Source organism: Bufo bufo, chromosome 10 (genome assembly GCF_905171765.1).
Source record: "Bufo bufo chromosome 10, aBufBuf1.1, whole genome shotgun sequence".
In the NCBI taxonomy this organism is placed as follows: domain Eukaryota; kingdom Metazoa; phylum Chordata; class Amphibia; order Anura; family Bufonidae; genus Bufo; species Bufo bufo.
In genome coordinates, this window is record NC_053398.1 from 88,696,791 (window position 1) to 88,724,041 (window position 27,251).

The 27,251-nt window shown below is 44.5% G+C and overlaps 1 protein-coding gene across 5 annotated transcripts in view; it reads right to left on the bottom strand.

Annotated features, from left to right (window-relative positions):
- Nucleotides 1–27,251, bottom strand: part of SIPA1 (signal-induced proliferation-associated 1) — a 156,300-nt gene that overhangs the window by 49,404 nt on the left and 79,645 nt on the right. For 4 of the 5 annotated variants that reach the window (XM_040408979.1, XM_040408981.1, XM_040408977.1 and 1 more), the window contains exons 2-4: nucleotides 4,380–5,607; nucleotides 4,172–4,296; nucleotides 2,743–2,931 (exon numbers count right to left, since the gene is read on the bottom strand). In XM_040408979.1, the coding sequence (XP_040264913.1) occupies nucleotides 2,743–2,931; nucleotides 4,172–4,296; nucleotides 4,380–5,118 (1,053 nt within the window). In that variant the 5' untranslated portion in view covers nucleotides 5,119–5,607. Of the gene's footprint in view, nucleotides 1–2,742; nucleotides 2,932–4,171; nucleotides 4,297–4,379; nucleotides 5,608–26,752; nucleotides 26,856–27,251 lie in introns of all 5 variants that reach the window. The other variant, XM_040408978.1, reaches the window with a different exon arrangement.

The following is a 27,251-nucleotide window of genomic DNA, read 5'->3' on the forward strand; positions in this document are numbered from 1 at the left end:
AATGACATCAACACCCTATATTAGGTGTGCATAATTATTAGGCAACTTCCTTTCCTTTGGCAAAATGGGTCAAAAGAAGGACTTGACAGTCTCAGAAAAGTCAAAAATAGTGAGATATCTTGCAGAGGGATGCAGCACTCTTAAAATTGCAAAGCTTCTGAAGCGTGATCATCGAACAATCAAGCGTTTCATTCAAAATAGTCAACAGGGTCGCAAGAAGCGTGTGGAAAAACCAAGGCGCAAAATAACTGCCCATGAACTGAGAAAAGTCAAGCGTGCAGGTGCCAAGATGCCACTTGCCACCAGTTTGGCCATATTTCAGAGCTGCAACATCACTGGAGTGCCCAAAAGCACAAGGTGTGCAATACTCAGAGACATGGCCAAGGTAAGAAAGTCTGAAAGACGACCACCACTGAACAAGACACACAAGCTGAAACGTCAAGACTGGGCCAAGAAATATCTCAAGACTGATTTTTCGAAGGTTTTATGGACTGATGAAATGAGAGTGAGTCATGATGGGCCAGATGGATGGGCCCGTGGCTGGATTGGTAAAGTGCAGAGAGCTCTAGTCCGACTCAGACGCCAGCAAGGTGGAGGTGGAGTACTGGTTTGGGCTGGTATCATCAAAGATGAGCTTGTGGGGCCTTTTCGGGTTGAGGATGGAGTCAAGCTCAACTCCCAGTCCTACTGCCAGTTTCTGGAAGACACCTTCTTCAAGCAGTGGTACAGGAAGAAGTCTGCATCCTTCAAGAAAAACATGATTTTCATGCAGGACAATGCTCCATCACACGCGCCCAATACTCCACAGCGTGGCTGGCAAGAAAGGGTATAAAAGAAGAAAATCTAATGACATGGCCTCCTTGTTCACCTGATCTGAACCCCATTGAGAACCTGTGGTCCATCATCAAATGTGAGATTTACAAGGAGGGAAAACAGTACACCTCTCTGAACAGTGTCTGGGAGGCTGTGGTTGCTGCTGCACGCAATGTTGATGGTGAACAGATCAAAACACTGACAGAATCCATGGATGGCAGGCTTTTGAGTGTCCTTGCAAAGAAAGGTGGCTATATTGGTCACTGATTTGTTTTTGTTTTGTTTTTGAATGTCAGAAATGTATATTTGTGAATGTTGAGATGTTATATTGGTTTCACTGGTAAAAATAAATAATTGAAATGGGTATATATTTGTTTTTTGTTAAGTTGCCTAATAATTATGCACAGTAATAGTCACCTGCACACACAGATATCCCCCTAAAATAGCTAAAACTAAAAACAAACTAAAAACTACTTCCAAAAATATTCAGCTTTGATATTAATGAGTTTTTTGGGTTCATTGAGAACATGGTTGTTGTTCAATAATAAAATTAATCCTCAAAAATACAACTTGCCTAATAATTCTGCACTCCCTGTAGAAGACGAGTCCACTGTTTTATGTCATAGTTTAACGGCCTCTCTCTATAGCATAGCGCAAAACTGGAAATCTCCTTTAATTCCCTTTATATCTCAAATATAAAGTACGGTGAACATCAGTTGTAGCTTTGAGAAGATGAATGCCAGTAATAATACAACTGATAAGTACATAAAAAATTGGGCACCATGGACCTCATTGAGACATATCTCATTGGTAGATACTTAAACTAGGTTGCAATACATTTTCAGGTTAATGGGCCTAAATAGGTTACCTCTCAGCTATCTATCTTTTTGTTTATTTAATCTCTATCTTTCATATTATTTTCTTTTTCACACTTTACATATCTACTACTTCTTTGAGGAAGCAGACCATTAGAATTAGCACAATGGACGATTGAATTCAGTCTGATAGGGAACACGGTCGGATAAACAAAACGGACAAAGCTTAATGCTTATACGATTTTATCTTAAAGAAAGATTACGTTTTCTCACTGCTACTTAACTACAATGAAGAATCTGCTCAGTAATGTAACTAATCAAACTGTAAAGTCTTTAATTGTTTGTTGGGGCGGGGAAGAAAATCAATAAAAACCTTTAGAAATATAAAAATCCAAACGGTTCCAACAGTGTCCAAATTCCAAATGCTGTGCTTTTTACTGATAGAGGATTAGAGCTTACTATTTTTCTTGACACTTGCTTGCTCTCAAGGGGAACATATGGGCAGGGGGAACAATGGGCCTCCTGGACTATGGGGCCTGGTCACAGATGTGAGTGCTGTGACCTCTATAGTTATGGCCCTGCATGTATTATGTTACTGTAATTTATGATTAGAGCTTTTGTGTAGGGCTGAACTGAGGTACTCAATTTATTTTCTATTAATTTTTATACAGAATATATGCCTCTGCAATCTATATGAAATAAGAGGCATACAAAAGTACAGTACAAAGCACTTGGCTTGGTTCTTAGTGAAATGTAAGTTCTGTGTAGTTTGCATTTCCCCTTCTGTCTATGTGAATTTCCGCTAGATGATCTGGTTTCCTCTCTGGCAGGTTAATTAGCTTCCTGAAAGCTTTGCTGTGTTAGGAACAGATGTGCTTGAATAAAGATCCTGCTGAATAATGCTGCAGAACATTTTGGCACTGTATACAGAGAAGCAGAAAGTGCAAGGATAATCAATCTGCCCTTTATTTCCTTACCAGCACAATAGAAAATACCCCATGTCTTTAATTAATGGAAGATAACGTCTGCATAAAATAATTCTAAAGTGACTACCGTTACATAAAGAAGAAACTCAGCATTGTATATTCAATTGAAAAGGTTAAAACACACTCACCCCCTGCTCATCCAACTTTAGGAGAGTCTCCGGTACTTTAGGAGAGTTAGATGCTAGACGTAGACACTGCGTAGACACTTCTGGTACGATGTTTTCAAGAAGCTTTTTAGGTGAAATTGCCCTGGAAGAATTGGGGCGTATGGATGAAGGAAAGGCTTCCTCTAAAATGGACCCTCGAAGAGTCTTCAACTGTAAACAGAAAATTCAGCATATGATTAAATAGTTTCTTAGCTTAACTACAGTTCATGCTTTCTCAAGTTTAGTCATTATGTTTAAAAAGTGCAAAAAATACCTTCTAGAAGTTCATGGGAAAAAATCTACATATAAGCCAGCTATTATATCATGATCTTTCCCATGTTCCAGTATTCCAACAGTATTCCAATTAAAGAGGAATTCCTATCTAATAAAGTGGCGCCATATTGCTATAATATGCCATCATTTTATGATCAGTGAGGGTACGACATCTGGGATTTACTGCTGCATCCCCTTCTAAATTTTTCCCAGTAAAAAGCCATCACTTTATAAGATAGGAATACTCCTTTAATGTAGAAACATCATTACTATTACCTAGGCAGGGGCTGACTGGCCATAGACCCTACAGGGAATTTTCCTGATGGGCTGATGCCCATGGGGCCGCCCGAGCTCTCCTCACGGCAGCTGGCCAGGTACCTAATGATCTGATGCTACCAGCATTAATTAATGCTAGGAACATCAGAGATTTATGTACCTGGCCAGCAGCCGCAGGTGCCCTCCTGAATTCAACTGTGTCACCGTCCTCAGATTGGTGATACGACTGTATTTTGTGCTGCACTGTGGTGTTTGGTCTTGCTGGGGTGGTGTTTTGTGCTGCACTTCAGTAATGCTGGCCCCGTCTACTTCTGTTCTCCCTGTCTACTTGTGTTGCCTGGCTTTCTGTCAATTTGGATTCGCCTACAACACAGGGCCACTTCTAAGTTTTTTTTTGGGGGGGGCCACTTAAAATTCTCTGTCGGCCCCTGGGTGTAGGTAAGTAAGTGAGAATTAAAAGGAAGTCAAAGTGACCCTCCGGTTCAAGAAAAAAACTGAGGAAAGGACAGACCACTTACATGGTGTCCTCCTTTTCATTTTTTTTTTAGCTGCAGATCCACCATTTTTGAGTTTCCTTTTCTACCATCCAAGATGGCAGCACCAGATTGCCTGATGCATGCTGTGTATCTGGTATCCCAGGACACTTCCTGCTGCCCTTGGAGTGGCCAGCACTGCCCATGTAAACAGCACTGGCCAATCAAAGAGCAGGACTGGACAAGTCTAAGAATTAGTGTGGCCATCTTGAATGGCAAAAGAGGAGACCGAGAATTAACGGATCTGCAACTAAAAAGATGAAAATGGGGGTACCAGGTAAGTGTTCAGTTCATTCCCCAGTTAATGTGATTTTTAGCTGTTCTATTACCTCAGTAGTTCGGAATATTAATCTGTAGTTATACTGAACACCATTGGCACCTTCTCTCTCATCCCTCCGTAAGCTTATCGCCACAGGGCCCAGTCTTTCATCAACTCCAAAAAAATTCTGATGTTCTGGAAGAAGAAAAAAAGACACCACTTTATGTAACATGTTAATAAAACATTAAAGTGTTTAACAAATAAAAGCTGTTACTGACCTTTTCCATAAAAATACTTTCGGTAATATAGTGCACCCAGGTCTTGATATTCCACAAAATAGCTGCTATCTCTTATCCTCTCTCTAGCTTCCTCTAATACTGATACAGAGGCATTAGGCCCTCGAACTGGAAAACTGATAAGTGGTGCATGGAGGAATGAAACAGAACAAAAATCCCATCCTTGATCTTTTTGGCCTTCTGCTTCTTCTCCTCCTACCTCATTACGAAAATATGGACAGCTGAGCAGGAGCTCATTGTCTTTTCCATCTCCAGGGTCACCTGGATCTTCTGGGGATGACAAAGATCTTCTGGGTGAAGAATTAGTCCTGATATGGGAGGCAGCAGATGCCCCACTTCTCACATTTTTTCTAACCTCTGATTCTCTCCTTCGAAAAGGATCAAACAGTATACTCTGGATGTCATGGTGAGCAAAACTCTTTGGTCGAGGTGCTACAGGATCCCCTTCAGGAGGCTTCTCTTTCACTTCATGGGCCGATGGCCCTTGGCTGTTACCAGCCAGCCCAAGCAATATGAATGGATCTTTAAATCGTGGAGCAGATGGGCTTCCAGATCCTTTATCACGAGGATCAAACTCTGACTCTGAAAGGGAACGTGCTCCACCGTTATGTTTGCTGTTACTAGTGGCTATCAATGACTTAGCTTCACGAGGGGTTTTGTGAGGGGAAGAACGAGATGGAGGTTGGCGGAGCTTACGCACAAAGAGATCATCGGACTGCATCTCATGAGGAAGAACTCATTTATGATATCTGAATTGGTTCAGGTATTTAACTGTTTGGAATAATTGAATAAACTTGCAGGTGCCTCAGTTTTTTTGGGATTGTTTATTTGCTTTTCCGCCTGTTCCCCTTTAATGTGCTTTTTATTTAAGTTTCTTGGTATGTGCTGTCCTTTATTATAAGTTTTTAACTTTGATTTTTCATGATTTTACTTTTCTTGAATGAAACAGCTTGTTTGTTTATGTTCTTGCTCCTTTTGTGTTTCTTTCTTTATACATTCACATACTGTAGATGTCTTTACTTTATGTTCCTATTGTACTTTGTTTCTTTTACTGCTTTCTTGCTTTTGGCCACTTTCTTCTTTCATCCTCTCTTTTTTGCAGTTTTATTAAATATATCCACAGCATGTGCTTTATTATCTAAATGTTAATGGGAGTAAAGGTGCATTTTTTTTCACATCCAGATCTAATGTCTTCAAGAGCAGTTTACGCCTAAAAGAAGAAAATAGAACAATAGAGTACAGTTAGTGTGCAAGATCTTTTTAAGTTTAGATTTTAAGCTTAAATGTGTTTTAAGTTTGGGTTCCAACTCCCCTTTCAGACCTGTGGCCATGTGACACAGATTTTCTGAAGTACAATAATGCGGCAGAACGTTCCACCTGCCAATCATGTGACCGCCGGAATTATTAATGGACGCCAGCCTCTCCATAATGCCGGCACATCCAGCGCCGGTCTAAATGTACGACAGCTTCCAAGCTGTCTTACATTTAAACCATTTTCTATGCCTAAAACTGCAGTCCCCGCCCACCCCACGCCCATAATTTTAGAACTGGCGTGAGCGGGGTGAAGTCACAGATAGCGACTAATTTAGGCGTATTTCAGCTTAGTAAATGAGCCCTCCTAGTTTTCAGTGCAAACACACAGAATTCCCTGAGCACTGCATTGCTGCTCTTAGTAAAGATGATCTTGATCACCCTGGCACACGCTGTCCATGGGCGAGGGGCAATCAGTGAAGGAAGTCACATGATCAGCAGACAGAATATTATGTCGCATTATTGTACCTCAGATAGTCAGGATGATGTGACCACGAGTCAGAAACTGGAGTTGGAGCCCAAACTTAAAACCCTTCATTATTTGTAAGTGACTGATTTTATGGAAACATAATCTCGTCTATATAATTTTAGATTAATGTACAAGCCCTTTAAGTATTTCAGGGAGAGGTACAAGTGTGATATGACTTACAAGTACATATACCAAAGAATAAAGGTTTCTTTTTTTTTTTTTATTGCTTGTAATTACAATATATGAGCACTGAGAAAGATGTAGTTAGCAGTAGTTAGAAAGATGTAGCAAATTCAGCATAATCACCAATAACAATGCCTTCTATCCAAGAGCCGCCCATACTGGAGGAACATACACCCTTTCCTGTAACCAAAAAAGATTCCATATCCTTAATAAAGGGGTTATGTCACTTCAGGAAATGCCATTTATCATGTAGAGAAAGGTAATAGAAGGCACTTCCTAATGTATTGTGAGTGTCCATGTTCCCTCTTTTGCTGACTTAATTCATTTTTCCATTAATTATACACTGCTTGTTTCCATCGTTACGACCGTATTGCAATCCAAAAATAGTGGTCGTGCCTGCACACTATTGGAAAAAGCGCTGGCCTCTCTGGTAACTGGTAGCAACTTTTTCCTATAATGTGCAAGCACGACCACCACTGCTGGATTACAGGGTGGTCATAACCATGGAAATAAGCAGTGTATAATGTGGTGGAAAAATTTATTAAACCAGCAAATGACCACAACACATTAGTAAGTGCCTTGTATTAACTTTCTCTACATGATAAATGGCACTTACTGACGTTACATAACCTTTAAGATCCCTGGAAGAGGATACGCCTCCTCTCGGAGAGCACGGCAAGCCATACACAGCAGTACATGGTGAAACAAAGAAATACTATTTACAGTCCTCTGCATATTAAAGGTAATCTGTCACTAGTTGCTATCTGTATGCAGCATAAGGCTTCGTTCACATCACCGTTCAGCTGTTCCAGAAAGGACGGATTTGGCACATAACGGAGCTGAACGGAGCCCATGGGCCCCATAGACTATAATGGGGTCTGTTAAGTTTCCGCTCCGAAGAAGATTTTTAAAGCGGAGACAAAAGTCCTGCATGCATAACTTTTGTCTCCGCTCCAAAATCTTCTTCTGAACGGAAACCTAACGGACCCTATTATAGTCTATGGGGCCCGCGGGCTCCGTTCGGCTCCGTTATGTGTTGAATCCGTACTTTCCGTTTTCGGAACGGAAAGGCTGAATGGTGATGTGAACTAAGCCTAAATTGGGGATAGAGACCTTGAGCAAAATGCTGGGTCACGTACTTGAATTGACTCTTGCGCCGAGCAGACTGAATGCTAGGGAGTCCTGTTATTCCTGAGCTCCTGTCTCTCCACACCAGCCGCCGGTGATTGACAGATCTCTTCCTATAGCAATCAGGTGTGCAGGGGCGGGGATACAATGGACACAAGAGAAGACTCACGCCAGCTTCTAAAGCCGTGTGAAACCTCTGTACACAGGACTCCGCTCCAGTTAATTATGGCAAAGCGGTATGCCCTGGAATCTGTATTCTCAATAAATCTGGAAATACCTTTTACCCTTCAGTGCTGGATGAACTGTTTGCAAGGATACAATACAGATTTCAGCAAACCTATTGAGTCAATTCCCGTAAGTGACCCAGCGTTTTGATTAGGGTGACAGATTCCTCTTAAATAAATCTGTTCACAATAAGGCCTCATGCACACGACAGTGTTTTTTCACTGTCAGTGATTTGGCTTCAGTGGCCGTGTCCGATTTTGCTTCAGTTGTGTTTCCTTGTGTCTTCCTTTTTTTTTGTCTGACAGGGGGGAAAAAAGGAAGGTTAATGAAAAGTGTAATTTTATTGCACCAAGGTCTTGTAGAAAAAAACAGTCACGGACGCGGACACGGATGACATACCAGTTGTCCTCCGTTTTCCCCTGACAAGAATATTACAGGTTATATTTTTGTTGACGGACTGGAATCACGGATCACGAACGCGGAGAAAAAATGGAGGACTATCAGTTTTTTTCACAGCGCCATAGAAATGAATGGGACCTCCGCTAAACTGTGAAAAATGACAGAACGGACGCGGATGCACAACGGTCGTATGCATGAGGCCTAAAGTGCATAAAAATTGCAATATCTAGCTTCCTGCTGGCGGCAATGAGATGCATCATAATTAGCGTTGAACGAATCGAAGCATCCGAAGTGGAATTTGATCTGAAGTTTAGGAAAAATTTGATTTTCCATGAATCTGATTTTCCTCGTGCTTCATGGTAACAAATATTTTGTTCCCCCTAAAATGGCGGCTGTACATATTACAAGCTGAAAGTTTTATATAACAATTTGGAAAAGTTTTTTATTTCATTTTTCATATTTGTATATTTTTTTATATTTGTAAAAAGCTTCTTTAGATTTTTACCTTTTTTAAAGAGGACCTTTCACCGATTCTTACCCTATGAACTAACTATACAGACATGTAGAGCGGCGCCCGGGGATCTCGCTGCACTTACTATTATCCCTGGGCGCCGCTCCGTTCTGCCGCTATGTCCTCCGGTATCTCCGCTCACTAAGTTATAGTAGGCGGAGATTCCAGTCACTAAGTTATGGTAGGCGGAGTCTGCCCTTGTTCTGCTCTAGCGCTGGCCAATCGCAGCGCAGAGCTCACAGCCTGGGAGGTTATTTTCTCCCAGGCTGTGAGCTCTGCAATGTGATTGGCCAGCGCTTCAGAAGAACAAGGGCAGACTCCGCCTACCATAACTTAGGGACTGGTATCTCCACCTACTATAACTTAGTGAGCAGAGATACCGGAGGGCATAGCGGCAGAACGGAGCGGCGCCCAGGGATAATAGTAAGTGCAGCGAGATCCCCGGGCGCCGCTCTACATGTCTGTATAGTTAGTTCATAGGGTAATAATCGGTGAAAGGTCCTCTTTAACCTTTTTTTGTCCTTTTTTTTCTAGACTTTAATCTGCAATCATTTGATCACTTGTACTATTTACAGTATTACTTCTATATTGCTGTAAGTAGCAATTTTACCAGTATTCTTTTACACCTTGACAGAGGCAGGGTGTAATAGAAGCCATAACATGGCAGGACTAGGGATCTTCAGAAGGCCCTGACTGCCAAAGCAACTGATCGGCACCTCATTATTACAATCGGAGGACAAAGAGAGTCTACCTGCTTAGATGCCATGGTCACTAATGACTGTGGCATCTGAGGGGATAAACAGCCAGGATCAGAGCTAGCTCTAATCCTGGCTGCTGCCGGCCAGTGTCAACTGTGTAATACAACCGACACATACCACTCATGGAACGGGTTAGGCTTGTTAGCCCGATCCTTATATTATTTAACAAACAATGATGTGCAAACGCATCTGTTGGTCACTAAAAGGTTAAGATTAACTATGCACATTATATATTGATTTAAAATTTACATCAAAAGTGGTAAATGAATAGCAACCAAAGGATCTGCAATTTTCATCACTGTAAACTTCCATGAGGTAAGGAGAATATTTTGCCTCAGGCTGCACCCTGACTGTGAAAGAGGGACAGTCATCTCTGCACTTTCCCAACCAGATGGGAGAGAAGGTGCGCTAAAGGCTTCCTCAGTAGAGGCAATGCAATCTGCTTTTTGCACTTTGTTACACAGAGGGAAACTATGCAAAATAATATTGTTCTGTAAATCACACTTATTGTTCTGAAAGTGGAAACAGAACTTAGCAAACTCTGAGAAAAATACATGAAATTCTTATGAATTTATGAAATTGTTTCCTGTCGCATTATACATTTTTACGCAACTGTGGTGTTAAAAAGGAGAACAAACATTGCTAGGTTTAAATGTAAGGCCCACTTAGTGAACCTAGGAGAATATATGAGCTGATTGCTCAGCCAGCAATTCCATATTGTACTGTTATTACTTAAAGGAAATCTGTCGCATGGATTATCACTAATAAAGTAAAACTATTCCCATGTAGAACGTAACACTGCCTTCCCTGATGTACCTTCCATTCAGCGTTTCTTGTTTTCTATTTTGTGAAAATCATCTTTGTGTAATATGCAAATTAGACAGTAATGTGCCCAGAGGGGCGTTATTTTCTTTCAATGGTTCCCAGGAATGCCCGCATCCAGTGTCCAAGCCATCCTCCAGCAGACTCCAAGCACTGGAAGGTACTTTGGGGAAGGAGGTATTATGTTCTACATGGGAATACTTTGATAGTTATAATCCATGTGACAGATTTCCTTTAAAGCTTCTTGCACACAACCGTATGGCTTTTTCGGTATTTTGCGGTCCGCAAAAAACGGGTCTGGAAAAAATACAGATGATGTCCGTGTGCATTCTGTTTTTTGCGGAACGGAACAGCTGGCCACTGATAGAACAGTACTATCCTTGTCCGTTATGTGGACAATAATAGGATATCTTTGAACGGAAATACGGAAACGGAATACCTTCAGTTTTTTTTGCAGATCCATTGAAATGAATGGTTCCGTATATGGTCCGCATATGGAACGCAAAAACCGGAACGTACAGTAAATGGAAAAAAAAACGTTTGTGTGCAAGAGGCCTAAGGCTGTATTACACAGCCTGATGTGGCAGACGATTGTCAGGTGGCAGGCCTGCTCACTAGCAGAAGAGCCCGTGGCTAATACATGCAGTGATCTCAACTGCAGCATGGGGAGGAGTGATCACAATGCCATCACTGGTCCCCATGCTGTATAGTGGTTTGATGACGGCAGACCATTATTAGACACCATGATCTGCCGCCTGCAAACAATGATTTTCTAACATGTCAAAAAATTTGGATGGCCCAATGATCGAGTGTTTGCTCGTTCAACGGGCAATCGGCGGCAGTATTATATTTCCAGATGACTAACGAGGGTTCATGAAAACGCTCATTCATTAGCGATTATTTGCCGAAAAATCAGGCAGTGCATTGCAGGCTTTAGACACAGTTGCAATTGATACAATGCAAGGTGTGAATGTGCAGGTAATGCCAGAGAATTTGATGTTCCCTGCAGTCTTGCAATTGTATTATCAGAAAATTAGGAAATTTAGAGAGTAACTACAGTTTACAAAATCTTTTGATGTGTCAAAGTAACAAATAAAAAATGTTTTGATTGTGAGGGTCTGAGCACCGAGACCCCAAATGACTGCTAAAATGAGCACTGTCTCTCCTCGCTTCTGAAAACAGCCTCATAGATAGAGATGGCCTTGCGGTTCACCCGACGGTCGTTTCGCGGCGAACTTTGCTCGTTCGAGATTCGGTGAACATTCACACGCGCCATATTTTTATTCATAGCGCCAAACTTTGACCCATGACACATCCATCAGGTGGGGCAGGACAGCCAATTGAGACGTTTCAGCACATGGACACACGCCCTACCCTATAACAGAACCCGATCTGGCAGTCATTTTACATTATGTGTTTTGCCAGTGTAGGGAGTGGTTGCATTTTGGAGCAGGGACAGTTAGGGACACCAAACGCTAGCTAATAGGGCCACAAAAGTCCTTTTAAAGACTGGTATAGGTGTGCTATCGATAGGTGTGATATAGAGGGGTGTGATATACTTATAATATACTTTCTAACACAGAAATTATATTATAGAATATTTGTATTGTGCAGCAGTTGTGTGCAGTTCTGCTGAGATACCGCAGCTAGATAGAGGGACAAACACGATTGGAGTACCTAATTGCAACAGGTGTGATATACCTGTTACCTGTTGCCCCCCAAAAAACTGCTTGAGGGCTGCGATATAACTTCTTCCACAAAATCATGATTAAGGGGTGCTATATAGCTGTTACCGCCAAATACTGATTGAGGGGTGCTATATACCTGTTTCTGACAAATACTGATTGAGGGGTACCATATACCTTCTTCCACAAAATACTAATTGAGAGGTGCTCTATACCTGTCTCCGCCAAATACTGATTGAGGGGTGCTATATACCAGTTTCCACCAAATACTGATTGAGGGGTGCTTTATACCAGTTTCCGCCAAATACTGATTGAGGGGTGCTATTGCTATATACCTTCTTCCACCGACTACTGATTGAGGGCTGCGATACACCTGCTTCCACAAAATACTGATTGAGGAGTGCCATATACCTGTTTCCGCCAAATACTGATTGAGGGGTGATATATACCTCCTTCTACTAAATACTGATTGAGGGGTGCTCTATACCTGTCTCCGCCAAATACTGATTGAGGGGTGCTATATACCAGTTTCTGCCAAATACTGATTGAGGGGTGCTATATACCAGTTTCCGCCAAATACTGATTGAGGGGTGCTATTGCTATATACCTTTTTCCACCAAATACTGATTGAGGGCTGCGATATACCTTATTCCACAAATACTGATTAAGGGATGCCATATACCTGTTTCCGCCAAATACTGATTGAGGGGTGACATATACCTGTTTCCGCCAAATACTAATTGAGGGGAGCTATATACCTGTTTCCGCCAAATACTGATTGAGGGGTGCCATATACCTTCTTCCACAAAATACTGATTGAGGGGTGCTATTGCTATATACCTTTTTCCACCAAATACTGATTGAGGGCTGAGATATACCTTCTTCCAGAAATACTGCTCTTCTCTACGGACTTAGACAGAGGGTCATTTAGAAAATGACAAGCAGAGGAAGAGGCAGACCGTTCCGCAGGGATGGTAGGGGTCGGGGAGATACACCGAGTGGTTCACTCAGCCTTCCGCTTCTGCACCCTCCTCATCCTCTGTATCTGCACCCTCTTCACTCTCTACTGTGTGCACCCCCAAAGACACAACCACGACCATCACCATAGCCCCTCCACTCGAGTCAGAGGAATTATTTTCCCATCCATTCCCAGACCTTACCGATGCACAGCCATTCTTGGCATCGGATGAGGCTGACGACAGTACCCAGATAAGCCCAAGGATGGTGGTTCCCGCGGTTGCTGCCTACTCCGAGATCTCTAATGTTAGTGGTGGTGAAGGTGACGATGATGACGTGTCTATGGACGTCACATGGGTGCCCACAAGCGAGGAAGAGGAGGGGAGTTCAGAGGGAGAGACGGAGCAGCAGATAGGGGGTAGAAGGAGGAGAAGCAGGCAGAACTCGCAGTGCACAGGAGGCAAAAAGCAGGCTGCAAATGTATCTGGAGCGAGCCATCCACCATGCACGATCACATCTGATGCTCCCAGGATGCCGGCACATGGCTCCGCAGTGTGGGCTTTTTTTAATGTGTCAGCTGCTGACAATAGTGTTGCCGTCTGCAGCCTGTGCTGTCAACGTATAAATCGCGGTAAGCCCAACACTCACCTAGGGATGACCGCCTTAAGAAGGCACCTGGCCTCCCATCACCGAGCCCAGTGGGAGCAACACCGTCAGAACCCACAAAGCCACACTCCCGACACTCCACATCCTGCCTCTTCTCCTTCTCCTCTCTCCTCCCATTTGTTCTCCACTCCACCTTCCACCGCGCCGTTGTCGCGTTCATCTCGCAAAAGGAAGGCTTCTGTGGCCCAAATGTTCGAACGTAAAAAGTTGATGATGCCGGATAACCCTCTAGCCCAACGGCTGACCGCCAGCTTGTCGGAACTGCTAGCCCGCCAACTACTGCCATATAAACTGGTGGATTCGGAGGCCTTTAGAAAATTTCTGGCCATTGGCTCACCGCAATGGAAGGTCCCCGGAAGGAAATATTTCTCCCAGAAGGGCATCCCAGAGCTATATGGCCATGTTCAATGGCAAGTGAATGTATCTCTGGCACACAGTGTTGGTGCCAAGATACATCTGACCACAGACACGTGGTCTAGCAAACACGAGCAGGGAAGGTACATAACTTTTACTGCCCACTGGGTGAACCTTCTGACGGCTGTCAGGCATGTAACCCGTGTCACCCGTGTGGATTTGGTGTTACCGCCATGGATTGCATGCAGGTCTGCCTCTTCTTCTCCTCCTACTCCATCCTCTGTTTCCTCCTCGGCTGACTCCTCCTTTTCCACTGCTACCGCCTTTTCCGCTGCACCCCCGCAGCTCCCCAGAACCTATTTGACGTGCCAGAAGAGACGTTGCCATGCTGTGCTGCGGCTGTTGTGCCTGGAAGCCAAGAGCCACACTGGTCCTGCACTGCTTTCAGCTCTTCGGTCACAGGCCGATCAGTGGCTAACCCCACTCCATTTGACAGTTGGTAAAGTGGTGTGCGACAACGGTGCCAATCTGCTGAGCACGCTGAAACAGGGGAAAATGACACACGTGCCGTGCATGGCACACATCCTGAACTTAGTCGTGCAGCGATTCGCCAAATACCCCGGGATCCAGGACGTCTTGCGGCAGGCCAGGAAAATCTCTGGCCATTTTAGAAGATCTTACACAGCCATGGCTCGCCTTGCAGACGTTCAACGGCGACACCATTTGCCCGTCAGATGTCTGATTTATAAATCAGCCAGCACTTGACCTTGTATATGTGCTGCAGCGGGAAGGAGCGAAACTCCACGTCTAATTCAAATGGAAATCCCAGCAGTCATCAATTGTGAATAAGGATATTCTTTTTATTCAGTCTTAATAGTATGTCTTATGACGCTTTTCGGCTATAACAGCCTTCATCAACAAATACAAAGTTCTTTGCTGTCAGATGAATGCCTAATTTTTAGGGCCTGTATTGGCCGACAGTTAAATTTTTTATCTCTAGCCACATAATCACACCCCTGTCTCGCTCCTTTGCCTCTCATTATGGTGGTGTATGGACCGCATTCACCATGACCGCATTCACAAGGACCTTCTAATGTTACAGGGTGATGTGATTGTGCCCCCCACCCCATACTGTGAACATCACCCCGTACAGTGCCCCTTTATACCCTGCATTGTGCCCTCTTACCACACCCTGTGCAGTGCCCCTAGTCATTTCCTGTACTGTGCCCTCTTATACCCTTTTATCCGGTCACGGTATGGCGGTATTATCCAGTCACTGTACAGAGGTGTAATCCGGTCAATGTATGGTGGTGTTATCCAATAACTGGATGGCCATAACTGTATCCCGTTCTCTGCCCATGCCATCCTTTTTTGGACCTGGCATGAGCAGGAAAAATATGCAGATTGTAGTGCTAAGGACCTTTGCGCCACAATCTGTGTCAGAAATACGCCTAACAGACATATTTCTATATAATAAATGACCCCCTAATTGTATTATTATTTGGGGGTAGGGCTAATATCTTTATATTATATAGATTCTAGTGTATTATACTGTGCCCTGTATTTCCCAGTAGAAAATGATCCTTGGGAAACACAGTCCTCATCCCTGACCACCAAGACCAGGTAGCGCTTTGTCAGTACATGGCGGCCTCCCTCTCCGCCACGCTGCTCCGCTGTGTACTGGTGCTTATTCTGACACTAGGGCTGGGTTCACATCCTATTTTTGCCATCCATTTAATGCATACCAACAGATGCCTCAGACTGATGCCATACAGTGGCGTCCGTTCACCATACAGTTCCATGGTAGAAAAAAAATTAACATTAAAGGGCTTCTGTCACCCCCCATTTAGCAATTTTCATTATCGGACATTAGCTATTTGCTAATGTCAGATGAGTCCATATATATCACTGTTACCTGTCTCTGTGCTGTAATTTCAGTAAAAATCGTACTTTTATAATATGGAAATTACTTCACTACCAGCAAGTTGGGCGGTTACTTGCTGGTAGCCGCCGCATCCTAGGACTATAAACACGCCCCCTCCTCCACTTGATCGACAGGGCCAGCGAGCGCTCTCCTCCTCTCGCTGGCCCTCTCTGCCAATAAAATTTTGCGCCTGCGCCGTACCGGTCCTCATTCGGCGCAGGTGCTCTGAGAGAAGAACGCTCGCTTGCCCGCTCCTTCCTCAGTGCGCCTGCGCCGATGATGTCAGCCTACACCCCGAAAAGACCATCGCTGTGCTGGTAGTGAAGTAATTTGCATATTATAAAAGTAAGATTTTTACTGAAATTACAGCACAGAATCAGGTAACAGTGATATATATGGACTCATCTGACATTAGCAAATAGCTAATGTCCGATAATGAAAATTGATAAATGGGGGGGTGACAGAAGCCCTTTAACTTATGCATTTTTTTAAATAGACTCCGCAGGATCCAAAAATGTGGAGTGCTGCACATTTGTATACTTGAAACCGATAGAAAAAAAAAATCTAGGCTCCAGCAGGGCACATTTTTGAGAGTTTCCCTTTCAGACGCATAAAAATGTCCCCTGATTAAAATACATATTTTTGTGGTATATCACTGTTCATATTGTGGGACTATTTGTGTACTTCTAGTAAGTGTTTGCTGGCTGCAAATATGACCTGAAAGTTTTTCAGGTTCGCCTGCCATTAAATTGAATAGTGCCCGCCGCGAACGTGCGGTACGCGAACATTTGATCGCGAACGCACGTTCGCGAATCGTTCTGGCCGATTTTCATCCATCACTACTCATAGACTCTCTATGGAGCCTGTCTTCACAAGGCATAAGGTCAAAACTGAAATGCAATCATGTGAAAAGAAACCAAAAAACTAAATTTTGTCATAAAAGATGTCAATTGCAGCACAATACTAATCTATACTAACAGAGCTACCAAAATTTCATGGATGAAACCACCCAAATAATGAATGAATAAAAACTACTTTATAAGAGATAAGATGTAAAACGCTATCCCTAAACAGTGATGTGACATCACATAAGCAAAAAAATTATGTATATCTATATACAGTGCATGTGCTTTTGTGTGCAAAACCAAATAGAATAGCGAGGTAGGTAATGTGACCTGTAATCAACCCAGGTTAAATAACCCAAAGTGCTGTGTACAGTGTTAATTTTTTTGACATCCTCAGTTGTCATAGTCAAATATCAGAATAATGTAAGTTTCAAACAAAATACTCTCACTGACACCTGACTCTAAGACCTGACTTTGATCTCTGACACCTGACTTTGACATCTGGCACTGCTATCTGAATTTGATGTGACTATCAGAGGGGGCTGGATGTAATCTGTTAGCCAATAAAAAATTGTATGTGCTTTATGCAGCAATTAAAAAATAAACATTAGCAAATAATAAACATACAGAAGTTTGGGAATTGGCTAGTCACATCAACTTCAGATATCAGTGTCACGTTTCAGAGTCAGGAGTCAGCATCAGAGTCAGATGAGTTTGATGTGAAAGTTAAATGTCAAAGTCGCGTGTCAGTGTTGGAGACCAGGGTCAGGAGTCAAAATCAGGCGTCAGGGAGAATATTTTGTCTGAATCTTGCATTGACTATGACATATGATAGCTGTGGGATTCATGGATTCATTGGGTTACTTACTGTATGTTTACAAGTCATAATACAGTCCTGATCAAAAGTTTAAGACCACTTGAAAAATGGCAAAAAATCATATTTAGCATGGCTGGATCTTAACAAGGTTCCAAGTAGAGCTTCAACATGCAACAAGAAGAAATGGGAGTGAGACAAAACATTTTTTGAGCATTCAATTTAATGAAAACAACGAATAAACTGAAACAGGCTGTTTTTCAGCTGATCAAAAGTTTAGGACCACACTTCCAAAAAAAAAATAAACGCCCCCAAAACAGAAATCCAACTTCCAAACATGAACTCAGTAATGAGTAGCTCCGCCGTTATTGTTTATCATTTAAAAAATTCATTTCGGCATGCTTGATGCAAGCGTTTCCATGAGGTGAGTGGGAACATTTCTCCAAGTGGTGAAGACGGCTTCACGAAGGCCATCTACTGTCTGGAACTGTTGTCCATTTTTGTAAACTTCCCTTACCATTCATCCCCAAAGGTTCTCAATTGGATTTAGATCAGGGGAACACGCAGGATGGGCCAAAAGAGTGATGTTATTCTCCTGGAAGAAGTCCCTTGTCCTGTGGGCATTGTGTGCTGTAGCGTTGTCCTGTTGAAAAACCCAGTCGTTACCACACAGACAAGGGCCCTCAGTCATGAGGAATGCTCTCTGCAACATCTGGACATAGCCAGCGGCCGTTTGACGCCCCTGCACTTCCTGAAGCTCCATTGTTCCACTGAAGGAAAAAGCACCCCAGATCATTATGGCGCCCCCTCCACTGTGGAACGTTGAAAACATCTCAGGTGGGATCTGCTTGTCATGCCAGTAACGTTGGAAACCATCAGGACCATCAAGGTTCAATTTTTTCTCATCAGAGAATAAAAAACTTTCTTCCACCTTTGAATTTCCCATGTTTGGTGCTCTCTTGCAAAGTCCAAACGAGCAGTTCTGTGGCGTTTAAGGAGACGAGGTCTTTGAAGAAGTTTTTTGTTTTTGAAGCCCTTCAGTCTCAGATGCAGTCTGATGGTTATGGGGCTGCAGTCAGCACCAGTAAGGGCCTTAATTTGGGTCGATGATCATCCAGTGTCTTGACGGACAGCCAATTGGATCCTCCGGCTCAGTGCTGATTAAATTTTTTTGGGTCTTTCACTTGACTTTTTTGTTCCATAACCCTCAGGATCATTTAAGAAATTCCAAATGACTGTCTTACTGCGTCCCACCTCAGCAGCGATGGCGCGCTGTGAGAGACCCTGCTTATGCAGTTCAACAACCCGACCACGTTTAAAAGGGAGAGTTTTTTTGCCTTTGCCATCACAACGTGTGACTACCTGACAGAAAATGACAATGAATCCACATCTTTGCACAGATTTGGCCTTTTAAAGGCATGTGGTCGTAAAATTTGGATCAGCTGAAAAACAGCCAGTTTCAGTTTAATCTTTATTTTCAATTAATTAAATGCTCAAAAAATGTTTTGTCTCACTCCCATTTATTCTTGTTGCATGTTGAAGCTCTACTTGGAACCTTGTTAAGATCCAACAATGTAAAATATGATTTTTTGCCATTTTTCAAGTGGTCTTAAACTTTTGATCAGGACTGTACCAAAAACAAAAAGTTTAAAGCTCAACATTAACAACACAGAGACAAGCCTGTTTATACAAGATTAAATATAAATATATTGATGATATTACAAGTTGATCTGCCCCTGATCAAAAGCTATTTGTTGTGGAGAGGAGGATTTCTCCCTAACAATATATTCTGTCACCAGAATTAACCCTATTAAACTATGCCCCCGTTACTCCAGAACTATAACTTTTATAATATGCTAATTAGCCTCTAGGTGCAGGGGGGCGTTGCACCTTAAACTTCTATTTACTGTTGATTTTTCATTATTTTTAAGAGAGACATCGTAATGACACATTTCCTTCCGTTTTCTGTTAGAGCAGAACATTTTGCTGTAATACAACTGCACATGCAGTGTGAAAATAATGTATGCAGTCAGATTTGGATACTGCAACATTTAAAGAGACAGATGAAGTGGAATATTTATTTTGTTTCTGTATCTAAATTACCTCTGGATTCCCACAGCAGGTATAGGTTATACATCTTTTGGAGCACTGAGTAAATTGATAAGCCAAGTTCAATAGTTAATCATACAAATAGAAGTATGTTGGATGAACCCACCAATTTGAATGTGTAGGGGGCTTCTGGCTCTTTTCTGCTGATTGATGTTGTGGGGAGATAAGGATTGGGCAATAGAGATGAGGGAATTTCTAAAAAATTTGATTTTCGAATCGCATAAAAAAAACAGCTATTTGCTGTCTGCAGAGATCCTTTATAGTGGTGTAGAACACTATGCCTTGCAGTAACAAGCATAGGGAGTCTGCTTTGGTAGTGAAATAATACTGTGAGTCAGTATGACATGCAGATGACGTCGCTCTTAGAATCACTGCACACATCACTTATTTGGGCAGTTACGGGGCCAAAACTGACCAAATAACTCAAGTGTGAACTCAGCCTTATAGGTCGATGTTAGTGCCAAGAAGAAGCGCACTCCTTGTACACCGTCGGCAGCTGATTCCACATAGATGTCTACAGAACCTGTTCTAATAAACGCTTATACAAGTAGAGCCCCCGACAGAGTGGAGAGGGTGTCAGCAGTAAGTTTGTGTTGACGTCACTCCGTCAGAACAAAAAAAAACAAAAAATGGATCCTGTCTGTGGAGCATCCGCCTTCATTCAGTCAGCATTTGGTCAGTAATCCATCAGTATTGCTAAAGTCAAAAAAACAGGAGTGGATCCAAAACAGAGATGACACATGAATGGAATATTTGCATGTCTTCTGTGTTTTGTACCCAATCCTGCTTTTGGCTACCAAATCATAAGCCAATTCTGATGCAAAATAGGGACCATGTCATGGAGGCCTTACAGCTGTTACATAGACAGGATAAGTTGTGCGTCTCATTTTTCCTTCCTTCTGACAGATCAGAAGAAGGGTCAAATAAATAATTATGTCAGCCAGGCAAAATAGTGGCCCAGTCATGAAGAGGGGAGAGTGGGAACAGCATGAAAAGTCCACAGAGTGGCCCTATGAAATAGTGGTGAGGTGGCAGCAGCATGAGGAGACCACAGAGTGGCCCAATGACAAAGTCTGGAGGTAGCATCAGAAGGAAGCAACAGAGTGGCATAATGACAGTGTGGAGGTGGCAGCAGCAGCAGCAGCATCAGGAGGAGGCCACAGGGCGGCATAATGACAGTGTCGAGGTGGCAGCAGCATCAGGAAGCCACAGAGTGGCCAAATGACAGAGTGTGGAGGTGGCAGCAGCAGCATCAGGTGAAGGCCTCAGGGGGCACAATGACAGTATGGAGGTGGCAGCATCAACATCAGGAGGCCACAGAGTGGCACAATAATGACAGAGTGTGGAGGTGGCAGCAGTAGCAGCATCAGGAAGAGGCCACATAGTGGCAAGGTGGCATAGTGTGGAGGTGGCAGCAGCATCAGGAGACCACAGAGTGACCCGAAGACAGAGTGGGTAGGTGGGTGGCAATACCAGTACCAGCTGAAGATGGTGGGTGAAAGAAGGAGCACTTTGCATCAGATGTGTGGCATCAGGCGGGTGGCAACATCAGAATAGTAGCTGAGGCAGGTAGCCAGAAGAAACCGGTCTCTTTTGTCAAAGTGTTGGTGTGGCACTATGGATGATCTAGTCTGATGCATCAGGCATTGGTGGGTGGAAATCCTGGCTGATCCATCTTGACAAAGATCAGTCTCTCCATATTTTAGGTGGACAGGTGAGTTCTTCTTTGGGTAACTATGGCCCCCGCCGCACTAAACACCCGCTCTGATGTCACACTACTGGCTGGGCAGGACAGCTTTTCCAGGGCAAACTCTGCCAGTTGCGGCCACAAATCCAGTTTGGTTGCCCAGCAGTCCAGCGGATCTTTAATGTAGGGTAGCAGGGTGCTGTCCAAGTATTCCACCACCTGCTGGTTCAGGTCCTGCTCCAGGTCTAGCTGCTGCTGCTGGTGAATAGTTTCTTCACTAGGCGGGTGAAGAAAGCTGCTCATCAGCGACACTAGACTCAGGTTGCTTCTGATGGAGCTGGAACTGCTCCTACCCCCCACCCTGCCACAGCAGCCATGGCAGAGGAATGTGAGCGCAGAGGCACCCCCCGGTCAGAGAGGATGGACGATGATGCAGATAGGCAGCGGCCAACTGACTACATAGGATGTCTCTATAGTAGTTAAGTTTGTCCTTCCTCACAGTGGGTGTAAAAAAGGCCCCCATTTTGGACCGGTAGCAAAGGTCCAACAAGGTTGAGAACCAGAATTCATCCCTCTGCCAAATGCTGACAATTCGGCTGTCACTACGCAAGCAAGTGAGCATGCATCGGGCCATTTGTGCAAGTGACTTAGAGGGACTCCCTGCCTTCATCTCCACTGCATACTGCCACGGTGTCTCTGGGTCTTCTGCCTCATCTTCCTCATCGCCCTGGAGCTCCTCTGGTTGCTCCTGCTCCTCCTTTCCTGTCAACTGTCTATAAATACCACTCATTTTGCTACACATTGCTTGTGCTCCAATGTCCTCCTCCTCCTCCAGTTCAGCCCCCACAGGGCTCATGTTGCCGTGAGATCTAGGCGCCATGTCTCCAGTCCCCTGACTAACCAGATTTACCAGTATCTGTTCCAGGACACGAAGCAGTGGAATGACGTTGTTTATCCCGTAGTCCTGGCAACTGACAAATAACGTGGCTTCCTCAAAGGGCTGGGGCAAACGGTAGGTAAAAGCATGAGCTGCCACTGGCTGACATCGAAGTTACACAGGGGAGTACTCCTGTCCGCTTGGATCATCAAGAAAACGTTTATGGCCTTTCTCTGTTCGTATAGTCGGTCCAACTTATGAAAGGTGGAATTCCAATGGGTGGAAACGTAGCATATCAGCCTATGTTTGGGGATGCCGTTCCGCCGCTGCAGCTCAAGGAGGGTGTGCTTTGCGGTGTAAGAGTGGCTGAAGTGCATGCTAAGTTTACTGGCCATTTTTAGGATGTCTTGCAGATGGGTGGAAGACTTCAGGAGCCGCTTGACAACCAGATTGAACACGTGTGCCATGCAGGGTACATGGCTCAGCCATCCTTGACGCAGCACCGACATCATGTTCTTCCTATTGTCGGTCACCATGGTTCCAATTTTAAATAGTCGTGGAAAAAGCCAGGATTTGATTTCTTGATGAAGGACACGGAGCAGTTCCTCCCCTGTTTGACTCAGTTCCGTTAAGGACTGGCCCACCTTCTATTCTACATACGTTTGCAGGGCTCTCCACCTCGGCTGGGCACAAGCCATCAGTTCTCTGAAAGGTGCAGAATCCACCACTTAGAAAGGGAGGGACTGCAGCACCAGCAACTTGGCCAGGAGTACATTCAGCTTCTGAGCCATTTGATGAGTGAATGCATACTGTTGTCTCTTAGCAATTACTTCGGTGACCGATTGCTGACGGAATGACTGACGAGGAGTAGCAGGAGCATCAGGACCAGCAGATTATGGGAAGGACAGACAGCTGCCTTGGGCTGAGGTGGTGGATCCTTGACTGCCTGAAATCGGGTGCGTGCCACTGGGTGATGCAGCGGTTGCTGCGGCAGGCTGGACCACCACATTGCAGCCACGGTTCTCCCAGGCCACTTTATGGGGACGCTGCATATGTTGACACAGGGCCCTGGTGCCAACATTGGCACCCTGGCCACACTTCACCTTCTGCCCACAGATTCTACAAATGATCACCTCCTCTGGTGGCTTAACAAAAAACTGTCACACTGCCGAGTAGGTGATTTTATCCCCAACACTCCGCACTGACTGACTGCTACCGCTGCGAACCTCTGCACCACTACTTTCCGGGCCGGTAGGCTCCTGCGAAGGGGGTGGTCTACCTCAGGCAAGATTGGCTGCCGACCTGCCACTGCTGCCACCCGCTAGCGACTCACGGGCAAGCTGCCACCCTCTTCTCCCGATGATGATGAAGCCCCTAATCCACCCGGCTCCCATCATCATTATCGAGTACTGTCTGCACATCACTGATGTCCTCCTCAATGGTCTCTGTGTCAGGAGCCTGACCGCTCACAACACCAGCTCCCATGCCACTCTCCTAACTACTTGCCCGCCTACCAGAGGAAGCGGCGGATGTCTCCTCCACATCTTGGCTGGCCAGTAGCTGCTGACTGTACTCTAGTAGCTCGTCCTCGCTGTATGGTGGAGCTGAGCCCACAGCATAAAATACTTCTCTGGCTGAGGGAACAGAAAAGGACAGAGGCAGGTTAAGGACAGGTGAGAGTACAGGGCCTGCTCCCGGGTGATGCCAATTAAAGGTCGTGTCTGACGAACCCACCGACTCTTGGCTAGGGGTGTCTGATGTCACTTGGGATGAAGTGGATGACCAAGTCAACCATTCAAGAACCGCTGGGTTGCTGGTCAAGACACAACGGCTAGATGACAACAGGAGCTCGAGCCTCTCGCTGCGACTCCTGCTGCCACGCCCACTTACTCTGCTGCGACCTGTGCCTGCGCCAGAAACATTTTGGCCTCTGCCACTCCCCTGTGCAGGGTCGGGCACTTCTCTGTCTGACATACTGTTAGAACAAATAAAAAAATAAAAAGGAAATTAAAACACCCCAAAAAAGTCTGTAATTTTCTCACTTCACACAATGGCTAAAAGCCCTTTTTTTCCCACTAATACACGCTACAAAACTTAGGTTGGGTCGGACTTAGTTTTTTATTTTTATTTTCTGTTACGGCGCTCACCACATAGGATTTTTTTTAAATATTTTAATGATTTGGACTTTTCAGATGTGGCGATATGTAATGTTTATTTATTGTTTATATATTTTATATGTAAAATTGGGAAAGGGGGTGATTTATACTTAATATTTTGGTGTTTTTTTTAAACTTTTTTTTACTTTTTATTTAATAACTATTTCCCCCTTAGGGGCCAGAACCTGGGATCTTTTCATCCCTTGTCCTATTCACTGTGATAGAGCTCTATTAATGTAAATACGACTTCACACTGTCCCTGCTGCCCTGTGCATAGTACACACAGCATCAGGGAGCTTACCATGGCAGCCAGGGCTTCAGTAGTGTCCTGGCTGCCATGGTAACCGATCAGAGCCCCAGGATTACACTGCTGGGGCTCCGATCAGAAGCTACCACTGCCACCAATGAGGAGGAGGGGAGAGGGGACCCTGTGGCCACTGCCACCAATGATTTTATTACTAGGGGGGTGCACTGCGCCATCAATGTTTTTAATACTGGGGGGTGCACTGCGCCACCAGTGATAATTAACCTTTTATACAGATACAGGAGGCGGGTGCAGCAGAATCACAGAACTGTGATCAGTGGCAGTAAACCCCTCAGGTGCCGCACACACCTCCTGTATCTGTAAGAGGACCTTTCATGGGTCCATACTTTATTAACTAAGTAGCAGGACATGTAGAGCAGTGCCCAGGTATTTCCCTGCACTTACTATTATATCTGGGTGCCACTCCGTTCGCCCGCTGTGGCCCCTATTACCGTCTCTCGCGCTGTATGCTAATTTCTACAATCGGAACACCAGGGAGGAGACATCAGCTTCTCTCCCTGGGCTTTCCTTCTCCCTGGCTGTAGCGCTGTCCAATCGCAGCACAGAGCGTCACAGCCAGGGAGAAGGTGACACTCTGCACAGTGATTGGACAGCGCTACAGCCAGGAAGAAGGAACACCCAGGGATAGAAGCTGATGTCTCCTCCATGGTGTTCCGATAGTAGTAATTAGCATACATCGTGGGAGACGGTAACGGGGGCCACAGCGGGCGAATGGAGTGGTGCCCAGGAATGAAAGTTAGTGCAGGGAAATCCCTGGGCGCTGCTCTACATGTCCTGCTACTTATTGAATAAAGTCCGGACCCATGAAAGGTCCTCTGGTTAATTATCATTGGTGGCACAGTGGCCACAGTCCCTCCCCTCCTCCACCTACTCTCTCCTCATTGGTGGTGGTGGCTGGCCGTCATCACAGTTGGAAGTAAGGAACACTCTCCTTCTTTCCCGCTGTACGACCGCCCGCTGTGTGCGATGTTCGCGTCGGGCGCGCATGTGCCTGGCGTCTTCGCTCCTCTGTATTGCCGCAGCTCTGCAAACAATCTTCTAGGACCCGGTCCTGGACTGCGGCCCGACGGTTGGGGACCGCTGCTTTAGAACATATAACTGCACCGCACAAGGGCAAATAAGACATAGAAATATTTCCTTGTAATAAACCCTGTTAATGGCTGTATCAAATAGCACTTGCATCCCAATAACAAGAACGGTTTGCTGGAATTACAGAGCTGTATAATGGCAATTTGGATCCCCAGTCAGTGCAGCAAGGTGTAACAGGAATGTTCCTATTACCCAGGCTGTAAACTCCCCTACTGAACCCTGTTCTGCTTCAATGCTGTGGAATGATTCCTCACTATCCTTTCCCTGAACTTCTATACAGCAAAATAAAAGTTTGAAAGTCTTTCCTAGCACTGCCCCTAGTGCCTGCTGACGTCTATCCCTGCACTAAGTACACTGGAAAATGGCTGAGGCTATATATAGGGCTGTGACATCACAGGGCTGTCTGGCTGCTGATTGGCTGCATGCATGGCATTGTGGGTGATCCCCCATTCCCAGAGTTCCTTGCTCCATGTCCTAACACGTGCAGCAGCCATTTTAGGAAAAAATGTGATTTGTTACCATGAAGAGGAAATTTGTATTCGGTGCAAATTAAATTTTTCCTGAAATTTCTGATTCACTCATCTTTATTGGGCACATTGGATTTTCAACTGCCCAATGCTTTTATTCTTAAGAGATAAGCCATCGCTAGAGCTGTCTGGCTGCAACTTTCTCCTCTTTCCCCATTCACTACACACTGCCTGCACAGTTGCAGAATTGCTGTCGGGAGAATAGCTTCCGGCCAAATGATTATTGTCTTATGTGTATGGCTAGTTTTAGCTTGCAATGTTTTAAACAAGTGTCAATCTGTAGGTTTAAGATTTGAAGTAAAATTGTGGTAAATTGATTTAAAAATCAATTTGTAAACTGAAAATGGAAAAAGTTGGCAAATAAACTTGTGTCTAATGTCTATCCTATTGTAATGGTGAGCCCTAACCTCATACCCCTAAAATATCTACAGTATAGCAAACAATCATGCACAGTAAGAGCTTAGTTATAACAACAGCATAACATTTCACAAGAAAACTGTAATATCAGACAAGACAAGCACAGAAATGAAATACCTTGAACTCCAGTCTGCTATGTGAGAAAGAGACACACTAAGGGCAAGTGCGTGCGACAGAGGAAAACACCAAGAGCTTGTGGTTCATAAGCAACAGAGAGGAACTGAAATCGTAGAGACAAATAAAGGAGGAACCAATATAATGAAACTTGCATGAATGAGGTCATAAAAAAAAGCTGAAGAATAATGGGTTAAAACTCAGCTCTACCCAGTGGCGTACCAAGGGCGGGGCGGGGGGGGGGGGGCGGCCCGCCCCGGGTGCCACTCACAAGGGGGGTGCCATGACGGAGTCACCCCTCCATCCACTGTTGCACCCCCCCCCCCCCCGTCATGGCACCCCCCGTCATTCCACAGTGGGAGGATTATTGCGGCGGCGCGCAACATGACGTCACGACGCTGACGGAAGCGGAAGGATCCATTACCAGCGGTCGGACGGAGCCTGAGGCATCATCAAAATGTTAGTAAATAATTGTGTAATTAAGGGGTGTGTGTGTGTGTAA